At 43.8% G+C, this 16,943-nt stretch overlaps 1 protein-coding gene across 1 annotated transcript in view; it reads left to right on the top strand.

The window, feature by feature from the left end:
• FBH1 (F-box DNA helicase 1) overlaps window positions 1-16,890 on the top strand; it is a 32,920-nt gene extending 16,030 nt beyond the window's left edge. Inside the window, exons 9-21 of the mRNA XM_059472947.1 lie at window positions 111-339; window positions 1,346-1,433; window positions 2,030-2,116; window positions 2,888-3,024; window positions 3,513-3,612; window positions 6,637-6,758; window positions 7,951-8,026; window positions 9,537-9,734; window positions 10,754-10,879; window positions 12,860-12,966; window positions 13,604-13,744; window positions 14,942-15,497; window positions 15,577-16,890. Coding sequence (XP_059328930.1) covers window positions 111-339; window positions 1,346-1,433; window positions 2,030-2,116; window positions 2,888-3,024; window positions 3,513-3,612; window positions 6,637-6,758; window positions 7,951-8,026; window positions 9,537-9,734; window positions 10,754-10,879; window positions 12,860-12,966; window positions 13,604-13,744; window positions 14,942-15,043 — 1,513 coding nt within the window. The 3' untranslated portion in view covers window positions 15,044-15,497; window positions 15,577-16,890. The remainder of the gene's footprint in view (window positions 1-110; window positions 340-1,345; window positions 1,434-2,029; window positions 2,117-2,887; window positions 3,025-3,512; window positions 3,613-6,636; window positions 6,759-7,950; window positions 8,027-9,536; window positions 9,735-10,753; window positions 10,880-12,859; window positions 12,967-13,603; window positions 13,745-14,941; window positions 15,498-15,576) is intronic.
• The last annotated feature ends 53 nt before the right edge of the window (window positions 16,891-16,943 follow it).

The following is a 16,943-nucleotide window of genomic DNA, read 5'->3' as shown; positions in this document are numbered from 1 at the left end:
TTTCCCTCTCTTTTTCTTTCCCTCTCTTTTCCCTGTCTTTTTTGTTTCCTGTTGGTTTTTTGTCCTGTTTTTTGTCCTTTTTTTGTCTTTTTTTTGTCCCTCTGGCACAGCTACAAAGAGAAAGGCAAGCTGAACTTCTCCAAGATGTCAGTTTATTCCATCAGCTTCCTCCTCCGGAACAGGGAGGGCCAGTCCCTGTTTGTGAGAGGGAAAACGGTGTCCCAGACCTTGGGGAACTTCTTCTCCTCCTCAGATGAGGAGATCTCTGAGGAGCACGTGCCCCTTTGGTTCAAAAACACCCATGGAAACATGGAGCAAGTGAGCCCACAGGAAAAGAGGGTGAGGTTTTGGGATGGAGCCTCTGGAATTTGCTGAGGTTTCGTGGATGGGCTTTGGGGAGGTCTGGGATGGTGGAAAATGTCCCTGCTCATGGTTGGGGTGGCTTTGAGGTCTCTTCCAACCCAAAGCATTCCATGATTTTATAAAATAATTCTTGCTCATCCCCCTTCCCAAAATGTTGATTGGAAGAGATCTTCCCGTGTTCAGCTGAAATTTGGGATTGGGGAATCCTTCAGTCAAGGGTTGGGGTCAATCCTGAGCTTTGGAAGAAATCAGAGGCTGGTGCAACATTGCAAAGGAATTGGGAGGAAAATCAAAAGGCTGGGATGAAAGTCAAAAGACTGGGAAGAAGAAGAATCAAAGGATTGGGAGGAGGAAGAGTCAAAAGGCTGGGAGGAGAAATCAAAGATTTGGAGGAGAAGGATGAGAATCAAAAGATTGGGATGAAAATCAGGAGGAAGAATCAAAGATTGGGAGGAGGAGGAATCAAAAGGTTGGGATGAAAATCAAAAGACTGGGATGAAAATCAAAAGACACTAGTAGGAGGAATCAAAGATTGGGAGGAAAATCCAAAGGTTGGGAGGAGAAATCAAAGATTGGGAGGAAGGTGATGCTTGGGGAAAAAAGGGATAATCCCTCTTTTCTCGAAAAAATACTTCCAGCCAATCTCCTCACCAAATCCTTGTGGATCTGAGGAGCTGCTTGGGATGGGAAAAAAGGGATCTGGGGCTTTTTGGGAATGGCTCCCACTGCCAGAGGGCAGCCATGGATGGGATTTGGCAATGAGGAATTCCTGCCTGGGCTGGCATTGCCAGAGCAGCTGGGGCTGCCCCTGATCCCTGCAATGCCCAAGGAAAGGTTGGGGCACCCTGGGATAGGGAAAATGTCCCTGTCCATGGATGGGGTGGGACTGGATGGGCTTTCAGGCCCTTTCCAGCCCAAACCATTCCATAATTTTATTTTTATCCCATTATTTTATCCCAATCCTTCTGTTTTCTCATTTTAGATCAATGTGGAAGAGGCCAAAGAAATTTGGCACAACATGAAGAAGCTGGATGGAGATGTAGAGAAGAAATACAAGATGACTTGTGATGGTAAAAGAGATGGAAAATCCCTTGGGAAAAAGGGATTTGGAGGTGGATAAATCAATGGATTTATTATTCCTGCTTCTGGCTGAGCATCCAGAAGGAGAAAATCCCTTTTTTCCTGCCAATGGCTCACCAGGGAATATCCCTCTGGCTCAATTTTTCTTTTTATATATATTTATAAAATACATAAAATGAATTTGTGCTCCCACTAGGATAAAAACGTGCAGATTTTAAGGATATTCCCATTTTTTAATGGCTAAAAATCAAGCCCAAAATTTGGAAGCACATCCTTTCCTCTGGATAGTGCTGGAGATAACTGGGAAAAACCTTTTTCTTGGAATTTTTGGTGGGCATTGAGAAGCTTGAAATAATCAAATTTGGGCTGCCAAGGGAGACAGAGATTTTTTGCAACCCTTCCAAATGTGGAAATTCCAAACAGGAAGCAAAGCCAGAAGTGTCACAAAAAAAAAAAAACAAAAAAAAAACAAAAACAAAAAAAAAAAAAAAAAAACACACAACCAAAAAAAGGGGAAAAGGGGGATTTTTTTTAAAGGTCCTGATGGATCTTCCCTGTCCTTGAAATTTCTGATTTTTTCCCTCAGGATATTTGAAACTCTGGCAGCTCAGCAAGCCCCAGCTCTTGGGATACCATGCCATTTTTGTGGATGAAGCCCAGGATTGCACTCCAGGTGAGTTATTCCAGGAGCTCCACTCCCACTCCCAGAGGGGATTTCCATGTGCTCAGGAATGTGGTGGAAGTATCTCACCCTAAACACTTGGAATTTTAACTAATTTTTCCCTCAGGTTTGACGTTTAAACAGAGCTTTCCCTTGGGTTTGGAGCAGGTTCTTCCCTCATGATTCAAACTGAGCTTTCCCTTGGCTTTGAATTGGAGCAGGTTCTTCCCTCATGATCCAAACTGAGCTTTCCCTTAGATTTGGACCTTCATGATCCCAACTGAGCTTTTCTTTGGATTTGGACCCTCATGATCCAAACTGAGCTTTTCCTTGGGTTTGGAGCAGATTCTTCCCTCATGATCCAAACTGAGCTTTCCCTTAGATTTGGACCTTCATGATCCAAACTGAGCTTTTTCTTGGGTTTGGAGCAGATTCTTCCCTCATGATCCAAACTGAGCTTTCCCTTAGATTTGGACCTTCATGATCCCAACTGAGCTTTTCCTTGGGTTTGGATTGGAGCAGATTCTTCCCTCATGACCCAAACTGAGCTTTTCTTTGGATTTGGACCCTCATGATCCAAACTGAGCTTTTCCTTGGGTTGGGAGCCCGTTCTTCCCTCATGATTCAAACTGAGCTTTTCCTTGGGTTTGGATTGGAGCAGGTTCTTCCCTCATGATCCAAACTGAACTTTTCCTTGGAACTGGAACAGGTTCATCCAAATTGAGCTTTCCCTTGGATTTGGAGCAGGTTCTTCCTTCATGATCCAGTTTTTTCCCCTCACAGCCATTGTGGATATTGTGCAATCCCAAAACTGTGGGAAAATCCTGGTAGGAGACCCCCACCAGCAGATCTACACCTTCAGGGGAGCTGTCAACACCCTGTACCTGGTGCCTCACACCCACGTGTACTACCTGACCCAGGTAAGGGCAGCGTTTTCCATGGATAAATCCCAGATCCATGGAAAACTTGGCACTGTGGAGGGTTTGCTTTTCCCGGGATTCAGGGGAATCTGGCAGTTGTGGGGCTTTAGTGGAGGGATCCCATCCTGTTGGTGGAAAAGTGGGAGTTGGGATTGAGGCCTTGTTGCAGGGAGATTCCTCTTTTTTGAGGGGATCACATCTGGAATGCTGGATCCAGCTGCCAGGATTTCCAGGAGTATTTTGGGGATTTTGGTGCCTTTTCCAGGGAAAAAAAATTTCCAGGAGATTGGTGGGAATGGCATCATTTGGATTTAACAATGACCAGGATTTCCAGGAATATTTTGAAGGGATTTTGTTGCTTTTCCATGGAAAAAAAACCAGTCCAGAAGATTTCAGGGAATCCCATAATTCCATATAGATAGATAGATAGAATTTTCGAGATTCCAAGAATGATTCTGGTTTTCCTGCTGATCCTGGGGTTTTTCCAGAGTTTCAGGTTCGGCCCCGAGATCGCCTACGTGGGAGCCACGATCCTGGATGTGTGCAAAGGGATCCGCAGCAAAACCCTGCTGGGAGGGAGGCAAAGGGGTGAGCTGGGAAGGGGGACCCCAGAGATCCCCAGGGATTCCCCAGGAACTCAATCGGGAATCATTCATTCATTCATTATATTAAATAAAAAATATTCAGTAATTCAATCCGGAATAATTATTACATTACATTACATTACATTACATTACATTATGCTATATCTATATTATATCATTGCCACATTATACCATATTATGTATTATATTATTCTAATGTATATATTTTTATATATTATTATATACAACATATAAATTATAACATATAATATGTATAATATTATATATAAAATAATACACATATAATATATACAATATATCATATATATAATATTATAATAACATATAGTATGTATAATGATATATATTATATATAATGTTATATTTTATTATATATAATATATTATTATATATTATTATATTATTAGATATTATATTATATCTATATTATATTATTGCCATTATACCATAATACTTATTATATCATTATAATATATATTTTATATGTATATTATTAATATATACAATATACATTATTATAACATGTATTATATATAATATTATATATTATGTCATATTATAGATTATATTATTATATTATTATATATTATTACATTACATTATATATTATATATTTTATTATATATTACTATATTGTTATAATATTATTGGTTTTATTGGTACGGTATATGTATTGATATAACAAATATTAATATAATACTTAATATTACTATAATGTCAAATACTGTTAATGTTAACTAATAAATAATATTACTGATTTATAGTAAATAATATTATATTAAATAATATAATATATAATAAATATAATTAAACTATAAATTTAATTTAGTAACTTAATTATAAATGAGAAATACATTAGTTAACTTGGGAAATATTGGATTAATTGTATGAAATAATGATATTAACAACAAATATTAAATAATGGAATTGATGTACTTTAATTTATTCTTAAATTTGAAAATTGTGTGCTTGGAAATAAATACTCAATTCATTCCAAAAAAAATAAAGATTTAGTTAATTTCCTAAAAGTAATTAATAATGGAAAATATTAAATTAATAATAACAGGTAAATATTAACTATTAAGAGATTAAAAATTATTGTATTAAGTAGTAGCTCATAAAATTATGAAATGTAAATATTTAATTAATGAATAAATATTTAATTAATAATGAAATGTAAATATTTAATTAACAATAAAATATAAAACTGAATTAATATTAAAATAGAAATAATTAATTTACTAAATTCAATTAATAATGAAGATAAATAATGTGTTAATAATAACAGATAATTATTAAATTAATAGTAACAGATAAAATAATGAAGTCTTAGTATTCAATACAAAATATGAAATTAAATTAATAATAAAATATGAATTTATAATTAATAAAATGTAAAATAATAAAATATTAAATTAATAGTGACAGATAAAATATTATAAATATCAAATTAATAATGCAATGTTATATTAATATTTATATATAATACCTAAATTAATTTAATAATTAAAGATAAAGTTAAATAATAATAAATATTAAATAATGAACGGTTAAATTAAATTGATAATAAGCAATAAACAATTTATTGCCTATTATTACATTTGCATTAAAATAGAAATAATTATTTTATAGCAAAATATAAAATCATAAAATATGTAATTAATTTAACAATTAATTTTAAATAGTGATTAATTTCCAAAGATAAATTAATAATAAAATATAAAGTTAAATTTAGTAATAAAATATAATAAATTGAGTAAATTATTAATGAAATATTAGTAATACTCATTAATAATTAACCAGGAATTTCAGCTGGGAATGGCTGTGGGTAACTGGGAATGGCTGTGGGCAACTGGGAATGGGAATAGATGTGTGTAACTGGGAATGGCTGTGGGTAACTGGGAATGGGAATGGCTGTGTGTAACTGGGAATGGCTGTGGGTAACTGGGAATGGCTGTGGGTAACTGGGAATGGCTGTGGGTAACTGGGAATGGCTGTGTGTAACTGGGAGTGGGAATGGCTGTGGGTAACTGGGAATGGCTGTGTGTAACTGGGAGTGGCTGTGTGTAACTGGGAATGGGAATGGCTGTGTGTAACTGGGAATGGCTGTGTGTAACTGGGAATGGGAATGGCTGTGTGTAACTGGGAATGGCTGTGTTTAACTGGGAATGGGAATGGCTGTGTGTAACTGGGAATGGGAATGGCTGTGTGTAACTGGGAATGGCTGTGTGTAACTGGGAGTGGGAATGGCTGTGGGTAACTGGGAATGGCTGTGTGTAACTGGGAATGGCTGTGTGTAACTGGGAGTGGGAATGGCTGTGGGTAACTGGGAATGGCTGTGTGTAACTGGGAGTAGGAATGGCTGTGGGTAACTGGGAATGGCTGTGTGTAACTGGGAATGGGAATGGCTGTGTGTAACTGGGAATGGCTGTGTGTAACTGGGAGTGGGAATGGCTGTGGGTAACTGGGAATGGCTGTGTGTAACTGGGAATGGCTGTGGGCAACTGGGAATGGGAATGGCTGTGTGTAACTGGGAATGGCTGTGTGTAACTGGGAGTAGGAATGGCTGTGGATAACTGGGAATGGCTGTGTGTAACTGGGAATGGGAATGGCTGTGTGTAACTGGGAATTCGAGTGGGTAACTGGGAATGGGAATGGCTGTGTGTAACTGGGACTGGGAGTGGCTGTGGGCAACTGGGAGTGGCTGTGGGCAATTGGGAGTGGCTGTGGGTAACTGGGAATGGCTGTGTGTAACTGGGAATGGCTGTGGGTAACTGGGAATTCCAGCTGGGAATGCAGTGTGTAACTGGGAATTCCAGCTGGGAATGCTGTGTTTAACTGGGAATGGGAATGGCTGTGGTTAACTGGGAATTCCAGCTGGGAATGCTGGTTTGACTGGGAATTCCAGCTGGAAATGCAGTGTTTAACTGGGAATTCTCCTGGGAATGCTGGTTTAACTGGGAATTCTCCTGGGATTGCTGTATTTAACTGGGAATTCCTCCCCCAGGGGACGTGCGGGGAGCCCAGCAGGGGAAGATGGCGCTGCTGTCCCGCAGCAACTTGAACGTGTTTGAGGATGCCGTGGAATTCTGTGGGAGAGACCCCCCGGCCAAAATCCATGTCATTGGGGTGAGGGGCACTGCACCCAGTCAAACTGCAAGGATTTCAAGGAATATTCCAGGAAAAAAAAAGGAATTTTTTGTGCCCTGGGGTGCCGTTATTCTCCAACCCTCACAGGCCTCATCCCATTTTAAGGCTTCTTTGTGCAGGCCTCAATCCATTTTTAGGATAATTTGTCCCATTTTTATCAGGGATGGGGCAAGAAAAGAGGGGTGGACAGTTGGGACAAGTTATTCTGAGGTTTTAAATAAATATTTCAGGAAAAAGTAGGAATTTTTTGTGGCCAAGGATGATATTTGGAGCTGTTCCTCTCCAACCCTCACAGGCCTTGTCCCGTTTTGAGGCTTCTTTGTGCAGGCCTCAATTTTTAGGATAATTTGTCCCATTTTTATGAGGGATGGGGCAGGGAAAGAGGGATAGACACCTGGAACAAGTTATTCCAAGGATTTCAATAAATATTCCAGGAAAATGCAGGAATTTTCATGAAAAAGCAGGAATTTTTTGTGGCCAGGGATGATATTCAGAGCTGTTATTCCCCAAGCCTTGCAGGCCTCATCCCATTTTTGGGTTAATTTCTCCCATTTTTATCAGGGATGAGGCAAGGAAAAGAGGGATGGAGAGCAGGAATAAAGAATTCCAAGGTTTTCAATGAATATTCCAGGAAAAAGCAGGAATTTTCAGGAAAAAGCAGGATTTTTTTTTGTTATTTACAGCTGTTCCTCTCCAACCCTTGCAAGCCTCATCCCATTTTTAGGATAATTTTTCCCATTTTTTATCAGGGATGGGGCAGGAAAACAACAAAATTGATGGAATTTGGAGAGGTTTGGAGCCTGATTTTGGGAATTTTAACAGGTTTGGAATCTGATCTTTGGGGATTTTAGACTGATATTTCAAATTTTCCATCATTTTTATATCCAAATTCCAATTCAAGGAGGGGTTGAAGTGCTCAGGATGGAAAATCTTCTGCAGTTTGGAATAAATCAAATTTATAAATACAATAAATTTATTATTTTTATTTTATGTTATTTTATTTTCAACATCTTGTTAATAAATAATTTTATAAATAAAATAAATACATAAATAAAGCATATAAATATATATAAAATAATAAAAATATATTAATAAATACATACAAAAATAATACATAAATAAAACATTGGTTTATAAATTAATTTTATAAATACATTTTTCTTCCTTTTAGGGATTGGAGAGATTTGGCCTGAGTAAAATTTATGATATTTGGAAGCTCAGCCTGCCTGCAGATGTCAGGAAAAACTGTGAGTATTCCCTTTTCCTTCTTTTTTCCAGGATTTTTTTAGTTTTGCTGGAAATCAAAACCCTTTTAATTATGTAATATAATAATAATAATAATAATAATAATAATAATAATAATAATAATAATAATAATAATAATAATAATAATAATACTTTTATATCTAATTATCACATATAATTTATATATTATATATAATTTTTATATGATGCATTATACATATTATATAATTATGTATTATATTTTCATAATTAACCCCAGTTAATTTTATATTTCCTAATTAATTTTTTAGTTGAAACCTCATTTTTAATGGCTTTATCATGGGCTGGGCTATTTTGGCTGCTTAATTCCAGAAATTCCAAAATTTGGGAATTTTTGTCAGGCATCTTTTCCCAGATTTCCACAGTGATTCCTTATTTTCAGTGCAAGTAAACCCAGAATTTGGGATATTTTTTCCTAAAATTTTTCAAATTTTCAATTTTTTAAAATTTATTTTTACCCTTCCCTGGATTGTTTTGGGTGTAAAGCTCCATTTTTAAAATTTCCTTTAAAATATGAAATAAAATTCAGGACAAAAATTCAGGATTTCTTTTAAAATATGGAATAAAGTTCAGGATAAAATTCAGGCTTTCCTTTATAGTATGGAATAAAATTCATCATTAAAATTAAGGATTTCCTTGAAAATATAGGACAAAATTCAGGATTTCCTTTGAAATATGGAATAAAATTCAGGATAAAATTCAGGATAAAATTCAGCATTTTCTTTAAAATATAGAATCAAATTCAGGAAAAAATCAGGACTAAAATTCAGAATTTCCTTTAAAATATGGGATAAAATTCAGGATTTCCTTTGAAATATGGAATAAAATTCAGGATAAAATTCAGCATTTTCTTTAAAATATAGAATCAAATTCAGGAAAAAATCAGGACTAAAATTCAGAATTTCCTTTAAAATATGGGATAAAATTCAGGATTTCCTTTGAAATATGGAATAAAATTCAGGATAAAATTCAGGATAAAATTCAACATTTCCTTTAAAATATGGAATAAAATTCAGGATAAAATTCAGGATTAAAATTCAGAATTTCCTTTAAAATATGGGATAAAATTCAGGATTTCCTTTAAAATATGGAATAAAATTCAGGAAAAAATCAGGATAAAATTCAACATTTCCTTTAAAATATGGAGTAAAATTCAGGAAAAAATTCAGGATAAAAATCATCCCTTTAAAATCTAGGAACAGCAGATGAAATTTTTAATAGAGACAACAAAAGATTCCCCAATTTCCCACAAATATCTGATTACCTGAATAAAATTCCCACTTTTTTGTGAGATGAACTGCTTGGAAAATTCCTTCAGCAGCTGGAAAACGAGGGAAACCGATGCAGGACGGAAAAATCTTAATGAAAGATAGAAATAGAAATTAAAAAAATAGGAACTTAAAACTATGAAATAAATCATAGAAATGAAAATAAAAATTAAAAAGCATGAACTAATTGCGTTTTCTGTGGCAGCACACCTGGAGATCGAGGACCCGTTCATCAGGAGGTGGGCCGAGGCCGAGGGCCTGCCGGGGCTCAGGGAATACGCGGCGCGCGTGGACGACAGAGAGCTGGAGGTGAAGATCTCCATCGTGGAGAGGCACAGGGACAGGATCCCGGAGCTGGTGAGCAGGATCAGGGCCAGCCACGTGGCCCAGGAGGGCCTGGCAGGTGAGGCCACGTCCCAGGAGAAAATCGGGATGGGTTTCCATCCTGGGAAAAGGATCTGGGGGCGTTGGGGTGGTTTGTTAGGGAGGGCGGAGGTGGAACGGGAGGGTTTGGGGTTGGGATGTTTCTGCTGTGGAGGCAGCTTGGAGAGATGGGAGGAGAAGGGACCAGGGAGAGCTCCCAGCACATTGCAGAGGCTCCAGCAGAGCTGCAGAGGGACTGGGGACAAGGCCTGCAGGGACAGCACACAGGGAATGGCTCCCACTGCCAGAGGGCAGCCATGGGTGGCATCTTGGCAATGAGGAATTCCTGCCTGGGCTGGCATTGCCACAGCAGCTGGGGCTGCCCCTGATCCCTGCAGTGCCCAAGGCCAGGCTGGAGCAGCCTGGGATGGTGGCATTGGAATGGGATGGGCTTGGAGGGCCCTTCCCACCCAAACCATTCTGGGATTTGGGACACTCAGAATCCATCCCCAGGGGTTTTTATGGAAGTTGGGGATGGCAAAGGGAAGGGAGACCCTTCCTGGAGTGCTGAGATTGCCAGTGAAGCCCCCAGACCCCAAATTCCCTTCCTAGAGAGGAGTCGGGGTGGGGATGGATCCAATGCCAGGCTGGGAGAGCTGGGAATGGAGGGAATTCCCTGGAGAGGGAGCCTGGGGTGGGATTTTGGGAAGGGATTCCCAGAGCAGCTGGGGCTGCCCCTGATCCCTGCAACGGCCAAGGCCAGGCTGGACACTGGGATAGTGGAAAGTGGAGCCCTTCCCATTTAGGATTCCTGTTGAAATTTGAGGAAAGAAAATTCCTCAGATATTGAAGATTCCTGTTTGGGAATGTGGCTGGAGCTTGGAATGCTGACCAGGAATTTCCCTTGGTACAAATTCCCTTCATCCACCCTGATTCCCCACAGAGGAGCTTTGCTCCTGATTTAACTCTGGGAAAAGGGGAATGGATGCAGAATGAAATAAAACAAAATTTCCCATTATTTTTGCCAAGACTGGCCCTTTTTTTCCTTGTTTTTCCCAGATTTTCTCATCGGCACCGTGCACCAAGCCAAGGGCCTGGAGTTCGACACCGTTTGTGTCGCGGATGATTTTGTGCAAATCCCTTCTGTCACTGGGGCCTTCCTGAGGAGAATGAACATTGCCCTTGGTGAGGGAGACACCAAAAAGGGGAAAAGGAAAGGGTGGTGAGGGGCTGGAGAGTGGGAAGGGAGCTGGGAAGGGTCTGGAGAACCAGGAGGGGCTGAGGGAGCTGGGAAGGGTCTGGAGAACCAGGAGGGGCTGAGGGAGCTGGGAAGGGTCTGGAGAACCAGGAGGGGCTGAGGGAGCTGGGAAGGGTCTGGAGAACCAGGAGGGGCTGAGGGAGCTGGGCAGGGGCTGAGCCTGGAGCAAAGGAGGCTCAGGGGCCCTTGTGGCTCTGCACAAGTCCCTGCCAGGAGGGGACAGTCCAGGGAACAGGGACAGGAGCAGAGGGAACGGCCTCAGGCTGGGACAGGGCAGATCAGGGGGGATTTTGGGGAAAATTTCTCCATGGAAAGTATGGAGTCCCCATTCCTGCAGGGATTTAAAGCCCTGTGAATGTGGCACTTGGGGACACAGGTGACCCTGGCACTGCTGGGAATATTTGGATTCCATCCTAGAAATGTTTCCCAACCCCAAGGATTCCCTGGCTCCAACAGTCCCATCCCAAGGCAGGACTGGATCCCATCCCAGCAATCCCAGCAGGGCAGGACTGGATAAACCATTCCCATCCCAAGGCAGGACTGGATAAACCATTCCCATGGGGTTGGTGTGAGAGGCTGAGCCAGGTCAGGGGTCCCCAGGGCTGATTCCAGCTGGGAATTCCAGGCTCTGGAGCAGCTCAGCATTCCCTGATCCCATTGTTGATCCCATTGTTGATCCCTCCAGCTGTGCCAGGGGAGGTTTGGGTTGGATTTTAGGGAACATTTCTCCATGGAAAAAGTGGCCAGGCACTGGAACTGCCCAGGGCAGGGTGCAGTCCCCATTCCTGCAGGGATTTAAAGCCCTGTGGATGTGGCATTGGGGACATGGTGACCCTGGCAGTGCTGGGAATGGTTGGACTCCATGTCTTAGAGGCCTTTCCCAACCTCAATAATTCCACGATTCCCTGATTCCACCATCTTGTCTCCAAACAGAACAAGGAAAAGAAAGGTCGAGTCTTTATTTTTTCCTGTACCTATTTTTAGGGCCCTCCCCGTGATTTTCCCCATTAAAACAACTTCCCCCTCCTCGTTCTCCTGCACACCTTTTCCAGCCCTATGGATTCTCCCATTCCATAAATATTCCCACAGCCAAGCCTGGAGTTGTGTAGCAGCAAAGCCCACTCCAGCCTTGGGAAGCCCTGAGGCTCCTGTTCTGGAGTTTCTCCCTTCCCTGTGAATTCCCAGAGGGAATCCAGGCACTGGGAAGCTCCTCCAGAGCCCAGCCTGGGCTCCAAACAGAAAACAGGAATCTGGAATGGCTTCTCCAGGCATGCAGAGTGAAAGGAGAAACGTGGGATGAGGCCGGAGCTGCAAACGCAAATTCCTGCTTTCCCGTGGAAACCCCCACTGTCCTTCTGGAGCTGGATCCTGGAATGGTTTGGCTTGGAAGGGACCCAATTCCATGGGCAGTGCCACCTTCCATTATCCCAGGGTGCTCCAAGCCTCATCTGGTTGCAGCATTCTTTCCCAGCCTCAATAATTTGGGAATTCTGTGTTCATACCCCCATGGGAATGCCCAGAGCATCCAGGTTGTCCAGGGAATGAGCCCCTGGATCAGAGGGAGCAGCCAGAGGAGGTTTGGATTGGATATTGGGGAATTTCTCCATGGAAAGGAGCCTCCAGCCATCCCAAATCCCTCCAGGCTCTGTTTTCCTCCTCCTCCTGTCAGGACAAGCAGGAGTGGGAATGTCCTGGGAGACAGAGCCTGAATTCCTCAGTGCAGAGAAAATCAGGATCAGCACATCCAGCAGCACAAAATGTCAGAAATTTTTCCCAAATGGAATCCTGGAATGGTTGGGGTGGGAAGGAGCCTCAGAGCTCATTCTGGGGGCACTGGTTGGAGCATTGGGAGGAGCACAGAGAGCTGCTCACCCCTAAATCCGTGGGTTGCCTCTCCTCCCTCCCAGGCAGGACCCCTGAGGACGAGTGGAACCTGCTCTACGTGGCCGTGACCAGGGCCAAGAGGTGCCTGCTGATGTCCAGATCCCTGGAAAACCTTCTGTCTCTGGCTGGAGTGAGTGAAACCTTCTCAGGGCAAGGGAATCCTGCTGTGGGGTGATTCAGGGCACCAAAGGATTATCCTGAGATCCCTCCTGATCCTGGGATCCATGCCATGGACTGCTCCTTGTGCTGGCATGCACCACAACAGCTGGAATCACTTTTATTCCTGCATTTTGCTGCTCCATCAGCAGTAGGGTCCAGTAGGAAGGCACAGGATTGCAGTGGGCTTTTTCCACAGTTCTTGCATTTGGATGTTGTTTTCCACAGATCCTGGGGTTTTATCTCCATGGAAGTGTGGAGGTTCCCTTTTCCCTGCCTGCAGGGCCTTCCAGCCCTTCCTTTTTCCCCCTTTTCCTTTCCCCCCCCCTTTCCTTTTCCCTCCCTTTCCTTTTCCCCCCTTCCTTTTTCCCCTTTCCTTTCCCTTTCCTTTTCCCTTTCCCCTTCCTTTTCATCTCTTTCCTTTCCATCTCTTTCCTGCCACTGGCCTCTGCTGGAGCTTTTTCACCACCAGGAATTTGGGGTTTTGTTCCTTCTTTAAATCCCATCGTGTTCCAAGTCTCTTCCTTAGGGGCTAAAATAATTCTGGAGCAAGGTTCAGCTTCCCTCAGCTGCCTCTGAGGGTGAAATTCCCTTTTTTCCACATTTCCTAGGAGCGTTTCCTGCGGGTGGAGCTGCTGAGTGAGGCTGGGAAGGACAAGGCTGGAGCTGCTGTTGCTTGTTGTGTGCCAGGATGTACAAATTCCCTGGAAGTCACCTCGGGGCTGGTGGTGAAGAAGCTCCCGTTGACTCACGTGCGTCCCTTCCCTGGGATTTGGGATTTGGGATCTGGGAGCCTTCCCGAGCCATTGCAGTCCCTGTTCTGAGCAGGGATCTCAGCTCCCCATCCCATCCATTTCCTGGTGCTCACAACCAGGAGTGAATTCCAAGGGTAATTCCAGGATGCACTTCCCACAAATCCACTCCATCCCAAAGATCCCATCTGAGGCCTCAGGTGGGTCCAGGTGTGGGGTTTTGCTGTGTCAGATCCCACGTGTGACCCCTGGAGCCCATGGAATGTCCACCTGGGGCTGGCCCAGGGACAATCCAACCTTCAGGGCCAGGCCTGGCTCTGGTCCCAGCTGGGCCCTGCCCAGAGGGGCTGGGGAGGCCGAGCTGTGCAGGGAGCACGAGGGCACTCTGGGGAGCTCCGTGGCCAGGACAGGGCCAGCCCAGGAGGGAGCAGCCTCGGGGGGGACACTGGGGACAATTCCCTCATGGAAAGGGTTCCCAGTGATGGCAGGGGCTGCCCAGGGCAGGGCTGGGATTCCCATTGCTGGAGGGGTTTCAGAGCCCTGTGCAGGTGGCACTTGGGGACAGGGGTGTCATGCCTCAGGTTTGGTTTTTCTATTTTATATTCTGTGCTGCTTTAGTGTCTGGGCTTCACATTCAGGGATGGTGAGCTGTGTGCACAGAGCAGGGAGACAAAACAATTCCTGCTCCAGCTGGGCACCAAGGACAAATGCCCCAAATCTCAGCCCAGGAGCACAAACCCCGTGGGCTGGAGAGAGAAAAACAAGCAGGGTGGGACTGCCTGGGCTAAAGCTGCAATGGGACAATGAACTGCAAGGTGCAAATGGAGCAGAGCTGATCCCAGGGACAGACCCCGGCAGCGCTCGTGCATTTTGGGGCCGTTTTGGTTCATCTTGGGTGCAGCCCTGGCTGGGCTCTGGTGCTGCCCAAGGTGCAGCCATGCAGGAGATCCTGTGAATAAATCCCTGCTTTAACTCCATCTGGCCTCTCTTGTAGCTCAGCCTTCACAGGGCATCAATTTGCCTTGGAACAGTTGGACTTGATGTCCTTAAAATTCAACTATTCCACGATTCTGGGTGGGATTTCCTTGCTTTGGATACATCATGGCTCCCTTCCCTGGATGGTGGCAGAGCTGGGAAAGCTGAGGTTGTGTTCCTGCAGCTTCCTCCTCTCTGAAATCTCCTCTTTTCCTCCCACAGAGCGACGGCAGCCAGGATCCAGGGGGATTCCTTTGCCAGGCTTGCACCTGGCTGTTCTTCGGCCCCCTGACTGCACTCACCTCTGTCCCAGCGATCCAGTAGGAGCCCATCCAGCTCTAACAAAGCCCTCCAGCTTCCCAGAGCTATCCTGGATGTGGGACAAATCCTCTTGGCACATCCCAGCTCCAAAATCAAGTGGATATTGGAGCAAGATTTCAGCTCAGCTTCAAATTCCAGGTGGATGTTGGACAGGATTTCAGCTCAGCTCCAAATTCCAATTGAATGTTGGACAGGATTTCGCCCAGCTCCAGAATCAGGTGGATGTTGGAGCAGGATGTTCCCAGCTCCACATTCCAGGTGGATGTTGGAGCAGGATGTTCCCAGCTCCAGAATCCAGGTGGATGTTGGAGCAGGGTGTTCCCAGCTCCACGTTCCAGGTGGATGTTGGAGCAGGATGTTCCCAGCTCCAGAATCAGGTGGATGTTGGAGCAGGATGTTCCCAGCTCCACATTCCAGGTGGATGTTGGAGCAGGATGTTCCCAGCTCCACATTCCAGGTGGATGTTGGATCAGGATGTTCCCAGCTCCAGAATCAGGTGGATGTTGGATCAGGATGTTCCCAGCTCCACATTCCAGGTGGATGTTGGATCAGGATGTTCCCAGCTCCACGTTCCAGGTGGATGTTGGAGCAGGATGTTCCCAGCTCCACGTTCCAGATGGATGTTGGAGCAGGATGTTCCCAGCTCCAGAATCCAGGTGGATGTTGGATCAGGATGTTCCCAGCTCCAGAATCAGGTGGATGTTGGAGCAGGATGTTCCCAGCTCCAGAGGGACTTCCAGGCTCCCTGGGGACCATGCGATGCCTTTCCTCCAGCCCTGCCTCATCCTCCAGGAGCTGGGAATGGGATATCCAGAGGAATCTGCACTTTGGGAATGGATCAGACAGAGCAGGGCTCATTCAGGAACATTCCCTCTCTTCCTCCTGTCACCAGTGTCCAAACTTCCTGAATATTTTATCATTCCTGGAAATCCCTCTGACCCACTGGAAAAAGAGGAAGCACAACACTGGAAAATATCCAAAGAAAGTTAATTTCTTTAAAATGAATTCTTCCTGCCCAGCCATGGGAGGAAATCACAAATCTCTCTCAGTTAACTCATTTTCCATCCTTGCAGCCAAGGGATTTCCCTGGATTCTTTCCCTTCTCCCTGCAGCCAACCAGGAAGGAAGAAATGAGGCAGCAGCAGAAAAATTCCTTTGGATTGGTTCCAGCCAAACTCAGGGACAAACTGGAGAGGGATTTCCAATCCTAAAATTAAATGTGTAGCCAAAAAAAGCCTTGACACTTCCTTAGTGTCTCTTGCCTGCCCTTAAATACCCTTTGTTTGCCAGGAATGCTCAGGTGGATCACACTCTGTGCCTTGTGCCACAACTCCAGAGCCTGTGCCACAGGAAATCTAAACTGAAAGTGCTTTAAGGAATCTGTGCTGGAGCTGTGGGCTGTGCCTGCTGCAGGAATCTCAGACATCCTGGTCTGCTCCATGCACGGAGCTGCTTCCCTCCCTCTCCTTTCACTTTCAAAGCTGCCTCCAGGAATGGATTCCCAAGCCCTTGGATGTGGATGGAAGCACAAAGGCTGGAGCAGGCAGTGGATCAGTGCTCCCTGCCAGCCTCTCCTCCTCCCTGGGCACACATCCTGGCACAAACAGGACAGGAGCAGCCAGGAAGAGCCATGGGCTTTCAGCTGTTGGATCCCTGCAGCTCCCCAAGCTCTCTGAGACCTGGCAGCTCCAGAGGAAGGGACTGAACCCTTCATGTCCATGGTGCCTGATGGGAATGTCCTTGGTGCTGTGGGGATGGATTCATCCCAATCCAGTCCTTCCCATCCAGTTAAGAACCCACTGCTCTGTTATTTTTAATATAAAATATATTTATTTATACATAAAAATAAAGAGCTGCCTTTTCCATAGTGTAAAGGATCAAGTGGATAAAACCTTGATAAAGA

This window comes from Ammospiza nelsoni, chromosome 5 (genome assembly GCF_027579445.1).
Source record: "Ammospiza nelsoni isolate bAmmNel1 chromosome 5, bAmmNel1.pri, whole genome shotgun sequence".
Lineage (NCBI taxonomy): Eukaryota > Metazoa > Chordata > Aves > Passeriformes > Passerellidae > Ammospiza > Ammospiza nelsoni.
This window is presented reverse-complemented; position numbering and strand designations above follow the sequence as displayed.